Source organism: Equus quagga, chromosome 1 (genome assembly GCF_021613505.1).
Source record: "Equus quagga isolate Etosha38 chromosome 1, UCLA_HA_Equagga_1.0, whole genome shotgun sequence".
NCBI classification, from domain to species: domain Eukaryota; kingdom Metazoa; phylum Chordata; class Mammalia; order Perissodactyla; family Equidae; genus Equus; species Equus quagga.
Window position 1 is genome coordinate 183,378,393 of NC_060267.1, and position 22,086 is coordinate 183,400,478.

Sequence of the window (22,086 nt, forward strand, 5' to 3'; positions counted from 1 at the left end):
TTGAGTTGTGTCATGAGAAGTCCACATTTAATTCATTTAATTAGGATGCATTTGAGTAATACTATACCATATTCCTAATTGGTTCCATTCGTTATATTCTGAAGAATAGCTGTTTTAGATCTCTTTAATTATAAACATAGATTTTACATACTTTTCTCATAGTGATTAATAATTAAGCAACATATTTTGGGCAATCTTCAATAGAAATGAACCAGTAAAACTTCCTGGATCGAGGTTGCTATATTAGGTTTTAAATTAGAGATTTGGATTTTCAAGATTTATCTGTTACGGTCAAGCTTTTGTACTCAGACACAGTTAGTAGTATTGAGGGCTGGTGCCACATTAAAATTTTAGGAGTTCTGCAAACTGTGACAGCTATGATTGTCTGGTCCTAATAGAGATATGCTTTATATTTTGGCCAAAATTTTTTTTTTTCTGTTTGTCATTTCTTCACATGTTGACTTTGTAGTTTAGCCCAATTAATTGAGCCTGCTCAAATGAAAAACAGGCACAGGCTAATTACGGAGAAGATCCTAATGACCGTTGGCTGTGAGAGTGGTTTCTTCCTTGGAAGCAAAGGTGGGCCAGTGGGGCATGCAGCTGATTCCACCATGGGAATACTTCCTCAGTGCTCTCTTCAGCATCTTCGCACTTATTTATGAGTTGTGCAGTAACATTATTCGGGAAGCAAAGGAGAATTTGCTCCCATTCCTCAAGGAATGGAGATCATATTTAGAAAGGTTTTAGGCAGAGATACCGCCAACCTCTGTAAGAAGCTAGATAGATGATATTGTTCAGAAGATATAAAGGTTGAAAATTAAGATTTTGGCCCCTAGTTACTATGCTAAGTAAAATATAACTCATTTAAGTAACCTTTAGAATCAAAGCCCATAATTATGGCATTCCAGTGGGAATAACGATATCACAATGTGTTATGGCGTTCTATCTAGCATTCACAGTTTTGTCGTCCTAATTTCACATTGGTAGATTTCGGTTGGGGCAATGTACCATTCTCCCTGAAAATTGCCAGGATGGTGATATCTGATTTTTCTACCATTTAGCTCTGGAGCATATACCAGCATTGTTAATTTTGTCATAATCTGTATTCTGTTTTCCTAACTATTATATTGAAATACATACTAAATGAGATGGACATTTATGACTACCTAAGGCTTACAAGATAACTTCTTTGTGTAATATATGGAGCAAATAAAATACTAAGTAGGATTAGTGTTTTCTCTAGAAGAATGATAAAGTAGCATTCAGGGGCTGGCCTGGGGTTCACCGGTTTGGATCCCAGGTGCGGACATGGCATCGCTTGGCAAGCCGTGCTGTGGTAGGCATACCACATATAAAGTGGAGGAAGATGGACATGGATGTTAGCTCAGGGCCAGTCTTCCTCAGCAAAAAGAGGAGGATTGGCTGCAGATGTTAGCTCAGGGCTAATCTTCCTCAAAAAAAGAAAAAGTAGCATTCATAGTGTTATTTTATTATGCTTTCTTGTAGAAGAGGGAAATGTTAAGAGAGAGCCTGTTTGAATATCATCAGAAAAAAATGCAAATTTCCCTTCTTTTGCCAGAATTGAAGACTGATTCTGTCAGGAATTCACAGATAATTATTTAAATGTTTTAAATTTGCAAAACTGCGTGTAACTGTTTCAGATTATTCTGTGGATAAAGAAAATCTTCCATCAACTTCACGATTAAGGAGGTATATAAATGTGGCTCTGTCTTTACTTCATTAGCTCCTGCTCTCTTTCCAACGAGTGGTGTTTGATGCTGGTTTCATTCAGTTATAAAGGAGACATCACTGGTGTATTAAACTCTGTCTCTATAGCCCAGGCATTGTAACTTGTAGAAAATACTTATAAACTTGTATTCAGATATACTAAGAAAAATATTCAGTCATGCCACAAATCTGATTGTTGGCTCACTCGGACCAGGCACTGTTTCGGTGCTGGCTGTTTAGTGGAAAACTAGTCTGACCACGGCCTGCCATCATGGAGCTGATTTTTTTATGACAAAGGTAGATGATTAGCAGTTATTGAGATAGGTGCATAATATCATGCCAAGTATGAGTAAGTGCTCTGAAGAGAAATAAAGCAAGGTAAGGCTCTGGCAAGTCGGGCTGGTGTTGAAAGCCACAGAAGTGGATGCTTTTGATAGTGGGCTGGGAAAGCTTCTAGGAAGATCCCTGTGGTGGGAACTGCATAAAGGGCTGTTTGGGTCCAAAGCTGGTGACCCAGGATACAAAGAGCACCGAGCCATGGTGATATTTACCTTCTGGTGATTCTTAGCTTTTTGAATTTTTTTTGCTTTGCCTGATACAGGAATCAATTCAGAATTCACTTTTTAATAGCGTAGAGGCTTCATGTTTTCTTTTGTCTTAAATATAGATACTTAAGGGACGAGAGTCATGTTCTGACTTGGATGCAGTTTAGTCAGCTGCCTCGGGAGTTCTCATCTTTAGCAGTAGGGTTTCACCTGACCAGCACCCACTCATTCTCCTCCCAATAGGCGGCCGCCCGATGCTGGGGAATCAGAGCTATCAGAATGATCAGGGAACTGCTCTGACAGACCTTAGGTTGCTTGTTTGAGCTGGGAAACTCACGCTTCCTTTTCTGGGCAGCAGCTTGTCACCCATAACACAGTGTCATGTGTCAGACCAGCAGGCCATGTTGACAGCCGCCCTGCCATTCCAGAGGATGTTGGTTGAAAGTTATCTTTTTTCTCAGCAGGATTTCTGAGACTTTGGTCCTTTGTGTATCTCCTTCATGATTTTTGCCATTGTGTTTGCTTAGTCTTATTCTTTCAATTCTTCCTAGTAAACGTTAACCTCTTCCTAAGCTACAGTGTCTGTGTAATCACAGGCTTGGCTAGCTAGTTTTAGCATTCGGATGCATCTATTACAATTCTGTTGTTTCTGCACCACTTCAAATCGCCATGGGTGCTCCCAGTAGTGTGTGTACCGCCCGCCGAGAAACACTGATCTCAGCTTTTTGTTGTGTGGAATTGGATACTGCTGAAGGCTGCATTAACCCGTTCAGACCACGGTGTTTCCCATATAATAAATCACAGCTTTGCTACTCTACTTTGTCGCTTAATGAGGAAAGAAATGACCATACAACCTCTAGAAATGCTTAGTTGGTTGTTTGTGTACTGAAATCTCTGTTAATATTTGGGACAAGCCCTGGGCAAAATTGTTCTGTGAGCCAACTTAGTTTGCTAAAGCAATGCATTGCTAATTATGGACTTGTTGACACCAGTGAGTCAGGGGGAGAAGTTAGGGTTTTGGGCAAGGGGCCCCTCCAAACATCGATGGTGAAGTTGGTCATCTCTTCCAGTTAGATGAAAACTGTCTTAGTAAATAAAAAGACCTCAAGTAATCACTCAGTTAACTTCCTCGATATGTAGCCTATTTCAAAATCAGAAGCTAATGAAGAAAGTCCCCAAAATTCCCGGCTAACTGCTCTGGGATGTCATAGGACCGACCTGTGTATATTTGGTTCAGAAGAACTGAAATGAGTAGTAAACATATGTGACTTAGAAATTTAACCTTGCTCAGAGAGGCTATCCAATTCTCCAAAATAGAATTATAGTCTCATACTTTGTCAGCGTCTGTTTATCGTCTATCGCAGTATGTATGCAACCCTTAAACAGATATTTATATGAAGCCATCCGCTGTCTGTTTAGTGCTAATATACATTAATTGCTATAAGAGTAATTAGTAATTTTGTATGCTTTTTTTTAAACTTTATCTTTGATCCTTCTCTTGGTTTCCTTTGGTCTACTGTTATATTTTCTTCTTTTCTATTTCCCTCCTCGTATCTCGAAGTAGAAAATATATGTGATTTCTGACATCACTCAAGGAGAAATTGGTTCTTGGTTCTTGGTTCTTGTGGCAGGATATGCTTGTTTTTAGAACGTGTCATATAATGTGAGAAACTCTGTAGTTTAGTGTTTGGAATTTGATCAATAGGTAAAAGAGGGCTTGTTACACAGGTTTTCAAAAGTTTGATTTTCACTGCAAAACTGTTAAATTCCCCAATCATTTTTGTTTTTGTTCAGTGAAGTTTATTATAAAATGTTGAAATAATAGGTCAGAAATTTACCTCAGAAGCAACTTATCTATTAGTAAATATCTTTACATTAGAAATATTTCCTTCAATAATTATTTACAAACAACATATTTTTAGGGCAAATATGTTTGCAAGAATTCCCACAATCTGGACATTACCACGCACTTTTAAACATTGTCTCTATCTTTAAAACAAAAATCCATTATTAGTCGAAGTAATGTTTTGTGAATTCAGTATTGATCCAAATCTTATAAAATCTTAATTTACCAAAACACTCAGTTATGAAGATCTCTAGTCTTCCCTGGAATTCTTCTGTTTGAATAAAGAGAAAGATTGCAAGACAATAATCTGATATTAGCAATTTAGTCAAGTCAGTTTATAGGATATAATCTGAGTTCGTTACCCACTGTGCCCTATATCAAGGGCTGGAACACACATTACCAGGTGCAGCAAGATTAATAATGCGTAAAGGTCAGTGTCCATCTGATTGCTCAGGGTCCATGCCTGGCTAATTATTAATATTTTGATTTTCATCCTTGCCCATATATTTCACCGTTAAATAGTATTTTCAACTCACAAATATATATCTATAATTCTTTCACTGACACTTTTGGAAGTAAATAGAATTTCTCTGCTGTATAAAATAAAAATAACCATAACACCCACTTGCAAGCATTTTAGTAATTAAAGTGTATTTTGTATTTGAGTGGAACTAAGCCTGTAACATTGTGGAAAGGAAAAATAATCAAGTCTAGAAATTGATTTTGTATTTGTATTTATGCGTACCCACCTAGCAATGAAGATATTTCTAGTGGTGCCACTCTCTTTCCTCATGTTGTTTAGACCCCATAGAGCATGAGGAAATATGTCCTCAGGGTTGGGGAAACATCCTCATATACATGTTTATTCCTATTAGTTTGAATAAAATGTATTCATTTATCAAACACTTTAAAAATATCTGTTATGTTCCAGGAACTGGGTAAAAAAATGGTGATTCACCCTGTTGTCAGGGAATTTTTAACCTTGGAGGCAAAAGGACCAAGAGATAACAAAGTCCTGAGAATATTCTGAGATGGAAGAATGTTTAGCACAGTTGGCCCAGATTTATAGAGAAGGTGATATTTGAATAGCAGTGGAAACAAGGAGAAGGGATTTGCCAGATTGAAGGGGTGCGGAAGGACGTGCCAAGCCAAATGAAAGGTTAGCATATAGAGAGTCTCAGAGCTCACGGCAGCCTGGCACGTGTTTGGACCCTGGGCGGCAACTCGCAGCTCCTTGCTACCAGGGAGGATCCTAGCGATGCAGCACAGGGAGAAACCAAAAGGATAAAACATGCCAGTTCAAGACAAGGGGGAAGGTTCAAGGAAGAGGGAGTTGTCAGTGCAGTCAGAGGTCAGGCAAAGACAAGGACGATGCCTAAGCCTTGGCTTCAGTTTTTATGAGAGCACCGACTGCTGTTGCTGAGCAGGAAAGTAATAGGTGTGGAGGTCACACTGATGTGGATTCACAGTGAAGGGGAGAGGAAGAAGCAGAGAAACAGCACGTGTAGATGGCACTTTAGATATGTGTCTGGGAACAGCAGACGACAGGGAGAGGAGGACGTGTAGCCAGGCAGGGACCCTCTCCTCCTGCTGTGCCACCCTCTCCATTTTGGAGCTACTTCAGCACTTCGGGGGCTAAGAGAAGGAATTGTGGGAAAGGCAGGGCCTTTGTATATAGAGGGAGTATAAGGGGGAAGATGTCTTGAGAAGGAGTGAGTCAAGGTGGAAGACTAACTGCAGGCAGAAGGGAAAACTCCTGGGAGACTGAGAGAGAAGATAAGAAAGATGGTTTAAAGGTGGGTGGCAGGGAGATGAGAGGGAGCTCATGCCGAGGGCCACTGTTTGACTATGAAGTATTTGTGGCATATAAGATCATCGCTGTTGATGGGCAGAGGACCATGGAGGAGGAGGGACTTAAGAGTGATGAAGTTTTAGGAAAGCTGCTGTGTGAATGCTGGAGGGAGCTGTCCAGGACAGGGGGAGGATTCCTCGGCAGTGGGAGGGCCTCAGTCATGTCATAATTTATAGGGGCGATGATGGGTGTGTGTATGTGTTCTCAAGTGTGTGTTTGAGTGTGTTTGTGTGTTGTGTTCATGTATATGTTTATATGGGTGTGTTCATGCCTGTGTTTGTGTATCTTTGTGCCCTACAGGTGAGTCTAGTCCAGATGTAATAATTGGTCATTTAATTTACCAAAGTTTATGGAGCTCCCTCTGTTTTCCATCACCATGCTAGGCACCGGGGTTGTGAGACGAAGAACGTTGTTTCTGTCCTTGGGAACATGTAGTCTAGTGGATCAGACCTCTAGGGAAATAAAACACTGCAGAGGAGAGAAGAGGTAATTCAGAGGAGGCGGTGCTGATACACGTTGGGGTGGAGGTGGAGGAAGTGAAATCTTGGAAGCTTCTTGGGGGAAGCGACATCCTTGGCTGGCTTCTAAAGGAGGTGAATAATTGCAGGTGAGGCACTAGAAGATTCTAGATAGGAGGACAAAAGAGATTGTTGACCACAGATGTGGTACGTGCTCAAGGCGTGAAGCAGTTGAGAAATTCTGAATGTGGAGCAAAGATTCAGGAAGCTGGGTGAATCTTAGAGTTTATGGTTGGCTTGGCTGTGTGTTTATAGAACCAGGAGTTAGGACCAGAAAATTTTTTGAAAACAAAAATATTTCTTAAGTGTTGGTATGAGTTGGTTCTTTTTAATCTTTCTCAAAAGTTGTAGTCTTACTATAATATTTTCCAAATCTGGCATCTGGTGTCTTTTTTTTTTTTTTTGAGGAAGATTAGCCCTGAGCTAACATCTGCTGCCAATCATCCTCTTTTTGCTAAGAAAGACTGGCCCTGAGCTAACATCCATGCCCATCTTCCTCTACTTTCTATGTGGGATGCCTACCACAGCGTGGCTTGCCAAAGTGGTGCCATGTCCGCACCCAGGATCCGAACCAGCGAACCTGGGCTGCTGAAGCAGAATGTGCGCACTTAACCGCTGCGCCACCAGGCTGGCCCCATCTGGTGGTTTTTAAAAAATTAATATTAAGAATGACAGTATTAATCCTAAAATAAATTTTTAAAAATTCTACTAGATATCCAGGTTAATATATCTAGCAGACTTTAGATATATATATATTCATATTGTATATGAATTTTTGTATATATATTTATGTGACTATATATATTTATGTTCTCTTTTCTAATTTCCAAATTATAAATGTACCATATGCCAAGTGACCATCTTTGGCCCATGAAAAAGTAAGTGTAATCAAGCACTATTTATTATACTGTGTCGTTGCCTCTTTGTGGTGTGAAACTTTTAGAGTTATTAAAGCCTTCTTTCCTTTGTTGGTAACATTCAAGAGAAAAAAATAATGTATACTTTTGTATCTGTAACTACTAAGCGTTTTCTGAAAGTTTTCATCCTGACTGAAAGAGAAAGTAAGTTGTTAAAAGCAAAAACGCCAGCTCTCAGCAGCAGGCTGGTCGTCAGCCCCGAGTTAATAGGTCATTAGGCGACAGGGGACCCCCGCTCCGGCTTCATTCCTACCTCTGAAGTGCATCACGCTGCCCAAATCAGATTGCTCACTTAATATTTAATGTTTCTGCGATGGAATCACTTTCTCCCTTGAGGTTGACTTCAGATTTGCCAGACGCACTGACAACACTGAGCTCCTTATTTTCCCCACATGACCTCAGCTTCTGCTTAAAAAATGTTCGAATAAAGGATGCTTTTGTTCATATCTCGCCTGCCCGTGATATATTGACAAAGTGTCTGCCGGCTGAATGGAATAGTTTTACAGTATGAGTGCCGCTTTCAGGGGAGGGGCAGGACTCCGGCTGGAGAAGGAAGTGAATTGGATAGGTCAGGAGAATGTACCATTTGTAAACACCCCCTTCCTTTTTTATTCACGTGTCAGGACAGCAGGAGCAGGCTGTTCAGTGCCCGTCCCTGCGCAGAGCCGGAGGCAAAGCAGCTTGGAAGTCAGCTGCAATTTTTAAACCTTGCTTTTTATTCTCCGGTGATGATCTTCAAGTGCTTGGACCTGCCTTAGAAGCTGTTTTGAAACTCACATGGTTTAGTCCACTAACTGCATGTTGGGTAAATTCAAAACCCACATGCTCGTCCTCTTGCAGTGGAATAAGTCACATCTGATGGACATTTTCTGTGCTTATAGCATAGTAATGAACGTCTGACAGGCGCGACCTTTCATAAGACAACCCACACTATTGGCTTTCTGCCCAGAATATTGCTGCAACACTATCTGTGATTGGTTATCTCTCTATCATGCATTGCTTCACAAGGGGAAACGGCTCCTTTTTTTAATAAATCTACGATGGCTGGCTGCAATATGCCTCACTGTAAGTACCGTGTGTGTGTGTGTCTGTGTGTGTGTGTTTGTGAGAGAGAGAGAGGGGGAGAGAGAGGCTGACTTGAATATTACTTAGTCTGGTAGCACATGGCGAGGTTGTGATACTGTAGGACACCGGTGAAGTGCTACTTAGTAAATCTTAACCTATCTCTTTTTTCTACAGGTTGGTACTAAGAAGTGCCTTTCCTGACGTCTCTGCTGCTTGGAACCGCTTCTAGAGCAGTCTCTGCTTTTGCCTTGCTTGCTGCCAGCTAGACTGTGACGACAGCACATCCACCCTCCACCTCTAGCCCAGACACCCCCATTTCTACTTATAATCAAGAGAAAAGCTCTAAGTATCTGGCATTGCCCTAGGCTGCTTTAGTTTTAAAAGAAAAGTTTGCTGAAAAAGTAAGATATCTTCTGCCAGGAAATCAAGGAGGAAAAAAAAGAATCAGTTTCTCGATTTTGCTCTAAACTGCTGCATCTGTCTATGCCAAACTAATCAATATCGATTGCACCACCAAACTCCATTGCAAATTCAGCTGTGAGGAGATTCCCTTTCAGACAACTTTGCTGAAAGCAGCTTGGAAATTCGGTGTCAGAGGGTTTGCCACGTTTTCATGCTTGCATTTTGGGCTCCAAATTGGCACTGGGCAGGGGTTCCTGAGAGCACCCGGCTGATCCAAGGCCCTACCTTTAGACGCTCATCTACTCACGATCCTAGTGTTTCTGTAAAAACCAAAACCTCTTTGAATTAACAGTTTCATGCTGTGAATTTCTAGTGGGAGATCTTTTCCTTGATATTGACAACACAATTTTCCATGTACTTTTAAAGCAGGGAGTGGGGGAAAAGTATTTTGGAGGGGACATTTTCATCATCATTCTACAGTTTTATCAGTTCAGCTTTTTTTTTTTTATTTTTTTGGTTGTTGCTGTTTTTTTGGGGGGGGGTTGGGCTTGTTGGTTTCACTGAAAAATTTAACTACCTGTAAAATCTAAACATGGCTGTTAGTGTCACACCAATTCGGGACACAAAATGGCTAACACTGGAAGTATGTAGAGAGTTCCAAAGGGGGACTTGCTCACGGCCAGACACGGAATGTAAATTTGCACATCCTTCGAAAAGCTGCCAAGTTGAAAATGGACGAGTAATCGCCTGCTTTGATTCATTGAAAGTGAGTAAATATTATATTATTTTAAGGATACGCAATAATTGAATAAAGGGGATATGGACGTACAGTCCACTGAGCTTGGAATTGTGGATTGCTTTGTTAATAGTCCAGCTGTACGGTGTGTTCTTATTGATGGTGTTGGGTGGGGGACTTTACTGAGAAGCAGTAGAACCAAGTCTGGCCAAACTTTGTTATGACAACTTTATGACTCCTTTAATGCTATGATGTTTTTTCTAGAGCAGAAACTCTCAGTGTACTTTTTACTCAGTAACAGCAAAGTCAGTGTCTGTCTGTGGGCATAGGAAATGTAGATACGTTGTGTGTCAGCATATGCACAGATTGTGTCCAAGGCCATGGCAGGAGCTGGCCGAAGATGGTTTGTTTTCACTTGTTTGTAAGAGTGCTGTACTGTTGGAGAAGAATAGCAGATTTGAGGGCAGCTAAACTTGTGTAGACTTTTTGTACTAATGTTTTGACGTTATGGATTTCCTTTTGATTGCATGAGCATATGCTTTTAAGGCCAGAAGCAATGTATTTTGTGGAAAATATGACTAGAAGTAAGATTCTCAGCTGCTGCTTCAGTACTCTGAGGCATAAACTTTGTTGAATGTGAGTTTTATAAATAAATAAGTAGAAACTCCTAAGTACTATTGTTACTTGGATTTTTTTTTTACCTTCTAAAATTCTAATGTGAAGTAACTTAGCCGTTTATTTCCTGTTAGATCATGATTTTTTTTTTTTATTTGTAACAGTCTGAGCTAGAAGTGTGAAAAGTTAACTTTTCTGGACACCATAGTATGAAAAGATTCATTTCAGTATATCTTGACATTCAAAATGTCATTGGGTTCGTATTTCAGGTATCAGGTTTGAAAAGGGGTCTTTTAAAAGATAGCATACATGTCTTTATTTTGACGTTCAGGGTCATGACTAGAAATGTGGCGACTCCTGGGTGCTCTCTCTGTACCTGGTTTAGTTGAATTGCCTTTGATTACTAATGTGCCACGATAATTCACTCTTTGTCCCTTTGAGAAGGGGACTCTGTCATTTCTATATATAAAGAAGTAAAAGTGTCATAGATCCATCCTGTCTTTTGCAAAAAAAAAAAAAGTGCTATGATAATAATGCTTTCTTTAATACTATAGGGGTGAATTAACTGAAGTAGTTAACTCATAAGTTAACTCATAACTTACCCCGATGTTAGGAGTCAAGCAGTTCGCTTAATTGCTTCTTGGTCCAGTTGGGGCTGCTCACTTTGCTAAAGTTTTCACCAAAGACTCAAGGATATTATCTTCAGAGTAGGATAAAAAGGAGGTATTAAGAAAAACAAAGGTATCTTATAATGTTAGATTATTCTTAATGTCATAGTTCTAAAGATCAGTAAGCAAAAGTTATAAATTACTATTGGGCCTGTTCTGTCTTTCCTTTGAAAGGCATCGATGAAGGGCCTTTGTGAATGTGTGTTCCTAAATTCATGCTGACTGAATTTAGGTGTAATTAGAGACTGGGGCTCATAAAATGAGGGGCGAAGGGCTAATTACACTTGTCGGTAACCAGCTGTGTCCATAAGTAACCCTGTTTTGACCCAATTACTGGTAAATCCAATTTTTAATCCTACAGACAGTTGATGGTGCCCTCGTAGCTGCAAAATGAAGGACATTAAACTTGGCTGTGACGTTGGGTGGTTTCACAGAAGACCTGCCTCCACACTATTTGGAAACGTTGTCACACATTAAAATTCAGTTGCTATTTTTCCATCTCAAAATATTTTTTTAGTTGCTGCTCATTTGTGGCCATGGAACAGTCCGCCTTTGAATACAGCAGCAGCATTGCTTAATGACATGCTGTGTGGTTAACAAGATTCAACTGCCACATCAAGGACTTTTTTAAATAATAAATAATTTCAAGATTTTAAATTTACTTATGAAATGAACTCATTATAGCAGCTAATAAATGCAAACTTTGTCCTTAATCTTTGTCTTTTTAAGAGAAACTGAAATTTAACTTATAGTGTTTAAAACTTGGTAAAATATTTTGATTTGAAGAAGAGGAAAAAAACCACAAATTTATTTATGGTGGAGCTTCCTCCCCAGAACAACACTTCCTTAAATGTTAGTGAAATAGCTATGGTAAGGATTAATTTAAAAAATTTTGAATATGTAACTAACTATTCATGTTTCAAAAACCATGTTTCTTAAATACGTGTATTTATAACTAACAGATTATGTGATTCTTAATACAGTATTTAGAATCCTACATTTTAGATAGTAGTCTTCCTGGGTCCAATTTTGTGGCTAAAATAGATCAAAAACATATTTTAAAACAGTTGAAGTAACTCTGTGACTCGTACTTGAAGTTCTGAAATTTGGGAGCGTTACGAGGTCTCCATGCCAGTAACTGCTAGATCATTTGTGTTGTCTCAGAGAGTAAACGGAAGGAATTTAGAAAACTTGTTATATCCTGACTTCTTTAATAAAATGTGTTCTATGTATTGCTACAACCCATAGTCCAGCCTTTTGTGAGTTCTTGAGCCATGAGATGGAGGTGGCCTGTGTAATCTACTATTTTTAGCAAGTTAGGAAAGCAAACCAAATACTCTGAGAGGACCCTGTGAAATGGCTGCGCCCTTCAGCTGTGCTGTTTCAGACTTTGGCCAGGCTCCCAGGTGACTTCGTTTACAGCAGACTTCTACTTGGAAGAGGCAAATTCATTTCATTGAAAACAGAAGTCGAACAATTCAAAAAAGTACTTATTTAAAAGAAATCAATTGGCATATTACTAAAGGTAATAGGAAGAAAGTTAGCTGATAGTATTGTAGTTGCCTATGGGTGATTTTTAAAGTTTAGAAAATTAGATTAAATTTACTACATGAAAACATAGAATTCTCTGTCACAGTAAATGTGTTGCTAAGTAAAGTGAGAATACATGATAATGAGAAATATATGTATATATTAAGTATGTTGGAAATAGAACAATAATAGGAAAGAGCAAAAGCTGTAATAACGTGTACTAGTTTATAAGTTAAACAATATTTTAAGTGCTTAATTTTTCTCACTTAATTTTGCTTTTACTCCTCAATCTTAATTTAAACAGTCTAAAAGTATATTCAAATTGAGAATTAAATTGCTTACAAACTATTGATTTGAGTGTTTTAGCTATTTCAGAAATCCTTAACATTTGAAAACTTGCATTATTTTATGCGGGAGAGGAATTTTTTTTTTAATGATTTGTGAAAGGGATACCAAAAGAGAAAAAAATTTAAAATGTCAACACTGCAAGCTGCCATTAGAATATTATATTTCAAAAATGATGATTCAAATAGTAGTTATTGGCAAGGTACCTGTTTTCTTCAGTAACAGTCTCTCAACTGAAATTTAGGTGGTTGATGTAAAGAAAGCCTACAGAATGTATTTTAATATGATGCCGAGTTATTTATGTTATAAAAAAATAAGCTTTCACCATATGATCAATAGAAATAGATTATTGCTTATTGAATTCTTCTTTTTCAAATATCCATTCGTTTTTCAGCTGCCCGGGGAGAGGGGATGAAACTTTTATGTTTACTATCTATTTTCCAAAGATCTAGCAAAACTCTTTTACCTCTGAAAACTTTAGTCACTTGTTCTCTTTTCAAATTAGGCAATTTTGTTTAAGATAATTAGAGGTTCATTTCACTATTATACACGTTTGTATATATAGATAGCACAGCCGATCAAATTGATCATAGACACATCGGAGGTCAGATTCCACTGCGGAGTGGCATGGAATCGAGGACACTTGAGTGACCACATCTGAGGTGCCTCTGAAGCCCTAGCAGAATGTGTGAAGTACAGAAATCAGCTGCTAGATGACACACAAGTGTGTAAACGTCCCAGTAAATAAGCAGCTAGAAAACTCCAAGTCAGTAAGTCTGTGAGGCAGGTCAAGTCCCTGGATGGCCGCATAGGCAGGGGGTGGCATAGTGGGACATTACAAAGTGGTCCAGAAGGTGCTGATAGTTAAATTTTAGAAGACCCTCTGTTGTTAGCATGGTGCATCTTTAACAGAGCGCTGTCTGGGTTGTCGCTGCTCTTTCTGAGTCCCCAGCAGAATGTCTCCATCCTGTCTTTTGCACCACTTTAACTGATAATCCTGACGAAATGCTATCTGCGGATTTCAAAATCAACATCCAATTTTGAATTAAAACTTTGATCTAGCAGACTCCTAATTGGAATAGCTTTTACCCCGGAGTTTTGTTGTTGTTATTGTTTGATATTTTGCTAGTGGTGTCTCCCATGTGATGTTAAAACGTTGACAGTTATTATATTATACATACAGCTAACTCCATAGGTGTCTTTCAGTGACAGGCTGAGGCAGGACTTCCTCGTTGCCCCCAGTGACTGAGGAGATGAGCTGACTGGAAGGCATAACTTACGTAGCAGTGTGTAGCTCGTGGACATTCACGATGTATTCCTTAAGCAGAAGCTTTGTAAAGGCTTCCCTGTGACTGTGCTGTGATGTCATCGACTCTGACATGAGCCTTTCTTTAATGAAATTCTCCATGGCTGCAGCTGCTTTGGTCATATTTACATATTTATATTCTTATAGTTAGACATTTTGTAGAAAAGTGTTCTTTAAAGGGGTAAAGATTTTTAACCTTTTGGACAAATTTCAAGCTGTGTTTTGAATCGTGCTACCTAAGGCATAATTCTAGCACTACTTATTCTGTTTCCTTTCGTAGCATTTTGGTACACCGCTTCTGTTTTTCTTTTTCTCATTAAACCTTGCTTCAATTTGTGCTTGTTACAAACTAAAAACAATTTAAGCCTAAAGAAATGTGGCACTTACAGTTGAGTTCAAACTTTAGCTGTAACTGAGACTTCTAAACCTACCAAAAATTCCGATTCCACGAATAGCCTCAAAACAATTGCATGGACAAGCTGTTATGACTTAAAAGAGTCTGTGCGGCGTGGGGCAAACTTTCTACTCAGGAAGGGTGTTGGTGTTCACCTGCTTCACGCAAGAGGCAAGAAGTCGAATGTGCCTCAGACTCAGCACAGACACCCAGAGACCTAGTTTGGGAGGCTCATGATGTCATTTTCCTTGCCCAGGATAAGGAGAGGGTTTTGGCTTATCGACATCACCAGTCCGCTATCTTTTATGCTGAGCAATGGCTCTGCCTTCCCACAGACTTAGACAAAGCTTCTTATTTTCTTACGAAGAGATCCTATTGAAGAACTTTCGAGGTTTTTTTTTTTTTAAGCTTTAGCAGAAACACATTCTGTGCTTTTAGATAGCAATTTTCTATTTTAACAGGCCAAAAATTATGACAGTCAGTGGAAGTAGATAACTAAATAGATGGCCTTTGATTTAACACTATTGATAGTTACTAATATGCAGAAACTTCAGTAAAAGCAACTGGAAGGGCTTGTTAGAAATACTTAGTTGTTCGAAGTATGGTAGATTATTACAGTAGTGATTTCTTTGTGAATTTCACTGTAAAGAAGAGTAACTCTAGTGAGGACATCTTGTTGTAATATTCATTTATAATAAACAACTGCAGAGTTTTTATCTAATCCTGTATTTCTTAGCCAGCCCTGGTGGTCAAATGGTTGAGATTTGGTGCTCTCACCTCCTTGGCCCAGGTTCGTTTCCCGGTCAGGGACCCACACCACCCCTCTGTTGGTTGTCACACTGTGGCGGCTGTGTGTTGCTGTGACGCTGAAAGCTATGCTGCCAGTATTTCAAATACCAGCAGGGTCACCCATGGTGGACAGGTTTCAGCAGAGCTTCTAGTCTAAGACAGACTAGGAAGGAGGGACCTGGCCACCCACTTCTGAAGAAATTGAGCATGAAAAGTCTGTGAACAGCAGTGGAGCACTGTCTGATGGAGCGCTGGAAGGGGAGAGGATGGCGCAGAACACCGGGCAGGGCTCAGCTCTGCCGTCCACGGGGCCGCTAGGAGTCAGAATCCACTCCACGGCGTGGACAGCTGTGTTTCTTATACAAATAACGTCAGAGGCACATCACTGCAGCATTATTCACGCTCTTTGGCACATTTTTGGGAGATTTTCACTTTGAGATAAAGTTTGATCTCTTGTTAGAGAGAAAACTGTCTATATTATAAGGACTTGGGTTTTGAAGAATACTGTTAGTTACAACCCCTTACACATGATAATACGATTGAAAGGCTGTCTCCTGCTTACTCTTGGGTTTGGCCGTCTCTGACCTCTGTTCTTCTTTCGGTGTTACCTCTGAGTTCCTTCCATCTTCCTGACTGTCCAGCTTCAGGACTGTGGGCTCTTGGCCCTCCTGCTGTTCTCTGGAGTCAGGCAGAAGTGATGTAGACAGTTTGTCTTTCAGGAGTCACATTAAGCATTGCGTAACAGAGACACGTCCCCTCCCCAGCATGTGGCATAAACAGATGAAGAGTTTCTATTCCAGTCAGTTGTGCAGACCCATATGATGACTCCACAGTCACTAGAACTTAGGTTTCTTCACCCTTAGTTCCTGAGGAGCACTGGGCTTCCAACCTTAGGAATATTTCAAAATTGCAAGATGGCCACTGCAGCGCCAGCTATCATATCTGCATTCCATGAAGCAGGAAGAAGCAAGAGCAAAACAGACCACAGCCTAGCCTACTTCAGTTCCTTTTAGCAAAGGTCCTCTAAGCTTCACTCAGTGATTTCTCCTGGTCTCTCTTTGGCTGATTTTGGCATGGGAGTAGATGAGGGGAGACCGCTTGTGAAGAGAAACTTGTATCATCAAGTCTGTCGTCACTTCTCCTGTCCTGGTTAACCAGAGTGTCTTTTTCCCCCCCTTTCTAATTATGATGTATTTAGGCAATAAAACCTGTTATATCAGAAATGGATTGATTTTTACTTACATAGGAAAAGAAAATTGTTTCCTTTTAACTTTTCCTATTACCAGTGCATAATTACATACAGTTACATAATGATAACTGGAATATAACAGGAATTCATGTCCTAAAAAGTCTCAAATGATTTTATTCAACAAAAGAATCTGTAGTTACTCTGATAACTATTTCTGCTTCTTTCACAAATCCACTTTATTTTTATTTCCTCTGTATGAAGCGAAATAAAATGAGTTACTATTTATTAAAAATTATGCTGGTCAGTACTTTCAGTGGTTTTTCTTTTTTCATAGTATTTAGTTCTCACAAAAAGTGTTTTGAGAGGGTTACCGATGTTGCTGCCGTTTCGCAGATGGCCACACAAGCACAGCGAAGTTGGGGATACGCACAAGGGCACTCAGCCAGGAGACGGGGAACCTTGGCTGGGAACCTGATCCACGGCCTGCACTTGTGACCACTTTCCTGTAAAACATTGTGTTTTAATTTAAATATCCACATCCCGAGGATTCAACAAAGAAAACACCTGAACAACAGTGCTTAAGGAGAAAAATTAATATTTAGTACAAATTTAGAGCACAGGGCCTAAAACAGTAAACACTCAAAAATAGTTGTATTTTAAGTTGACAAATGAATCAACAGAGTGAACCCAAGATCACAGCAGGAAGGCTGCCGCCAACTTTCAGAGGTTATGAATCTGTTCTAAATATGCGGTCATAGAGGAAAAGGTTTTAACTTAATTATCTTGAGTAAGAAGTCACTGTATAGATTACATCGCTGTCCCCCAATGTGTAAAACAGCCATATTTTGAAGTTTTAATAGTTTGGAAAGCTTTTTCCCACAGAAGCAATGTGGTTAAGTCATCAGGCTGGCCCTGGGAAGCCAGGGTCATGGGGAGGATGCTGGAGTCAGAGTCCAGGACAAATAGCGCCCGGGAAACTCTGGCTATTCATTAAACCCAGGAGGCTCCACAGAAGCACTGGGAGCACCATCTTATCAGACATCTGAGGCACTCCTAGGGCCGTTGACCCCAGCTGCATCTCTCCAACTGTTTCTATGGGAAGGATGTGTTTGCAGTTTCAGTTTGGGGCTCCAGGGGTTCGTCTGGGCCTCGTGTGGGGAGGTGGCCTCTTCCAGACCCCTGGGACGCTTCTGCAGGCCAGTGCAGGGGGTCCCCCAGCTCCAGGCTCTGGCCACTCCCGTTCCTGGAGCTGGCTTCCAGCAGGGCAGCAGGTCAGATCGGCAGGGACCAACGACAGGGTGTGGGATGAGGGGCTGCAGTCCAGAGCTTCTTGAGGGGAAGGCTTCTTGTCAAGATGTCTTCCAGGTAACTTCCTCTCTTTTTTCCTGAAGACTTGACCTGCTTCCTCTTCAAATGCACAGCTTGTCGGTCCTGAGTCGGCTCCACTGTGGAGCTTGATGTTGGCGGCCAGCCGCTTCCCCTTCTCTTCCCTTTCTGAAATGTGCATAAGTGTAGCCGCTGTTTTGATACTGTTGCTTTCTAATTTACCAGCAGCAATAGGGAAAATGTCAAACTAGAAAAGTTTTTATTTTCTGGCCATTTTATCACAGGGTATAGTCAAGGGGTCAGCAATGGAGAACCAGATGTGAGAAGAAAGACATTCAGGAGTGATAGGGGAGGGGGAGTCCACCCTTCAAGGAGTATAATTTAAACACATCTTATGTCAAATTTTGGGAAGGCAAATATTAAAGCCGCTAATTCAAGGAACTAATTGCTAACAGGGAGCCTGGAGTTCAGCGGGGGCCCTTCTCAATAGCAGCTGGACAGTCAGTGGAAGAGGAACTTAAGAATGGAAGCGAGAAGTGTCTCTGGTGGTTTGTCTTTCCTTTTCTCCCTCCCTTCTCTCTCACAACTACTAATTCTGAGACCACAAGTGAGAAGAGAAGAGCCAGAGGGAATCCCCAATATGAGAGTTCCCATAACTGCAGGCCACCAGACTGGGGCAGCGGTCCCAGGATTATCGTTGGGAACCACCTATATTTTAACCCCAGATCACAATTTTAGGCCGAGAAGGATCCTTTGACGCTATCTCAATTTATTCAACAATATTTATGTTTGAATTTCTGTTAACATTAGCTTGAGACTTGCTGTTTCTTGAGGTCCGACACTCTGTTTTCTCGAGACCCCATATGACTCCACACATCTTAAGTTAGAATTATCTCTGCGTAAAATTCAGGCTTGGTGTGTAGGCTTCTGTATTTCAGAATCACTTCTACTTAAGTCCTAGCTGTTCTCAAATAAGGCAAGAAGCATCTGCTGTTAATAGTTGACAGTAAATTACACAAAGTAAAACATGAATAAAGTAAGAAAAGCCGGGAAGCTTTCCTGTCATTTTCAATTTTCTGCACAAGCACGGACATAATCAGTGTTTAGGATCTGCTTGTGACGGATAAATTACATCTGCGATTCATTCTTTTCCACGGTTCTGCATTCACTCGATAATTAGCTTTCAGATATCTTTGCTCATCTAATATTCTAAAATCGTTCATAGACTGAAAATAAGTCTCATAACATTTCCTAATCCTAGGAAGCTTTGATAACTAAACAGTGTAGCCTACCAAATGGGCCAAATTAAAAAAAAAGAAAGGTTTTAGAGAAAAATAGAGCCAAATTTATCATGCCTAAAATAAGACTTCTCTTTGGTAGGCAACATTGCTTTCCATAAAAACAATTCTCCTTTAAGGGAAGCACCCAAGAAATGAACCATGAAGAAAGAAATAACTAAAGAATTCATTATTTATATAAAGAATCCTGTTAAGAAAGATCTGTGTTCTGAATGAGCTATCTTTCTTCATGTTATCTCATATCTCTTCATGGCTAAATGGAAAGTAATGAAATCTAAATCTAGCCACGAGAAAAGATTATCATCATGATTTTATTTATTGAACTTTTTTCCCCACTATTATGCACTTTTACTGCCAGACATTGCCTCCCATGAATCATAGTGGAGTAACGAATTGAAAACAAATGTCCACATGCGAAAATCCAATATATTTAAAAAAAAAAAAAGCTCAACCTAAACTCAGATGAACTAAAGAGTCGTTATCTGCACTGAAGAAGACTCATCTTCATTGCGGGTTTTTGCATGGTGGGATTTCTCAAAGTAACTCCCCCAAAGCTTTTCAATCATCATTAACACATAGTAGCTTTATATATGCCATGACTAATGTGGGTTAAGTAGGCATAATGAGAAGTGCAAAATTATTATTATTTTTTAGAATTTTTGTGTGTGTGTGTGTGTGGAAGATGGTCCCTGAGCTAACATCTGTTGCCAGTTTTCCTCTTTTTGCTTGAGGAAGATTGTCCCTGAGCTAACATTCATGCCAGTCTTCCTCTATTTTGTATGTGGGATGCTGCCACAGCATGGCTTGATGAATGGTGTGTAGGTCCACACCTGGGACCTGAACCCATGAACTGTGGGCCAGCGAAGCAGAGTGCGCAAACTTAACCACTACATCACCAGGCCAGCCCCTATTTTATAGAATTTTTATTAGCTACTCTTGGCTTCTGTGTTTCCCACTAAGGATGAATAATGCTGGAGAGGAGATTTTCACCAGAAACACATATTTTTATACTGAAGGTTTAGGAATTTAAAGAAATTGCAGACCAAAGTATATCCCACTTCTGCATCTCAATTCAAGGAAAATAATCCATTCTTCCTGCCCTTTTCATCATTTGTTGCCTGCTATGTACCAGACATTGTGATGGGGAGTACTCCTGCCAGTGTGAATAGCACACACAGCCCCGCCTTTCTGAGTGTTGGTAGACTGGTGGTTACTGTGAGCTTTTGAGCTTCTGAGTAGTACAGTGAAGACGAAAATGATCGTAGAATAAGAATCAGACACCATTGTTTTTACTCATCTTTGATTTTAAAATGTCCTGCTGGAACACAAATATTCTCCCATAAAGCATGAGTAGACATTAAATGTCCTCATGTGCATCTGAGAGATTTGTTACGAAGACATTGGAAACTGTTGCCTAGTCACTGTAGGAAGAGCAGATGAGTTTCAGGTATGGTTATGTGTGCTGCAGGAGAAACCATGTAACTGTATTAGTCAGAATGGCTTTACCACTGATTTTCACGTGGTAAGAGATTTATACCTGACCCATCATCATATTCCATAATTTGGCAACCTGAGTCAGATTGATTTTTAGGTAACACATGTTGAAATGATTAATTTTACTCCCCTGATTTGATCATCATCTGTTGATTATGTGAAATGATGAGGCTCAGAATGATTAAATAGCCCATACAAGGTTGCACAGTCGGGAAGTAGTTGAACTGTCTTCAGCGCCTATGCTTTCCCCCTTCACTCTGAGTTTAACTTGTTTATGCTGGTGAGCGTATGCATACAAAAATATGGTGTTAATTATTAGTGAGTCTGCGTATTAGAGGGATGGACATAGTTAGGCAAGTGTTTGTTGAGTCACTGGAATTGCCTGAATTTAAGACGGCTATACTTTTTAAAATATGATCACTCATACTTTTTCCTAATTCAGAACATCCCTGAATAATCGCTAATAAAATTTTTTCATTTAAGATGGGAAATTTATACTGAATTTTTAACTAGAAGTCTGATAATGCAGATTATCCAAACCTTAGGTCAGGAAGAATTTTGAAAGTCATGCCAGCCCAGAAACAGTATAGCAAACCAGAATAAAAGACTGTTCTCGGCATGGGGAATGAGTTTCAGGACTCCCAGACAAAGCTGGGAAGTGAAGTAAAGGGTACCAGGTAAGGAGGTTTTCATTTCATAACTGTCCGTATGAGTTTTTTTTTGCATAAAATAGAATATTATCTCTTATTCAAGGAAGTAGCATAATTTATTTTTTCTAATGTGTAGAACCAGGAGACATTATTTTGTAAAAGACTGAGATTTCATTCTTATTTCGTGAGTTTTACCATGCATTTATAATAATGTTGGAAGCAAACAGAAAAGTGTGCTTACAACCTTTGTAAGTCTTTGTAAATTGCACTGTGTGAATTTAAAATCTAGATGAAACCATTCACCTACCTCTTTGACAATGATTCGTATTATATGCCTTCCTGTTGTATCTCATACTTATGTATTTATAACTTTTAATATTACATTTTAAAAATTAGTAAGGAATAAAATATAGTAGTTAATTTTAATTCTTTATATGTTTGTATAGTGCACTATGTTAATAATGCTGAAATATCTAGATTCAGAAAGAGGAAATTTTTTCACATGAATACCTTAATTTCAGAATAGCTCACCACATTCTTTTTAAGACTTGTGCATTATATGTAATTGCAATGAAAGTAGCTATGTAAATATAAGAATCAGTGATGGAATTTTGTTCATGATATGCATGTTTGCTCTCAAAAAAACATGGATTTAAGGATGTAAAATTCCTGGGCTTAATAGGTATTTATTAAATGTTAGTTTAAATTGCAATCCTGGACTATTAAGAGATGTATCTCCAATGTTAACGATCAGTGTATCATTTAAAATGCTCTCTGGATAATATATAATTATTCTCACAGAGAATTCATTTGAATGAGTGATTGCTTGGACAGAAGGAAAAGAAAACCTTTCACATCAATCTAGTATCCAGG

General features: G+C 39.5%; 1 protein-coding gene across 20 annotated transcripts in view; it reads left to right on the forward strand.

Annotated features, from left to right (window-relative positions):
- Positions 1-22,086, forward strand: part of MBNL1 (muscleblind like splicing regulator 1) — a 169,532-nt gene that overhangs the window by 21,160 nt on the left and 126,286 nt on the right. For 15 of the 20 annotated variants that reach the window (XR_006889402.1, XR_006889403.1, XM_046666963.1 and 12 more), the window contains exon 2: positions 8,646-9,639. The exons of 3 other annotated variants lie outside the window; for them this stretch is intronic. Coding sequence is in view for 14 of the 17 variants with exons in the window: in XM_046666963.1 (XP_046522919.1) it covers positions 9,466-9,639 (174 nt within the window). In the remaining 3 variants the exon portion in view is untranslated. Of the gene's footprint in view, positions 1-8,064; positions 8,472-8,645; positions 9,640-22,086 lie in introns of those variants that run through there. 2 more of the 20 variants (XM_046666928.1, XM_046667056.1) reach the window with 2 other exon arrangements.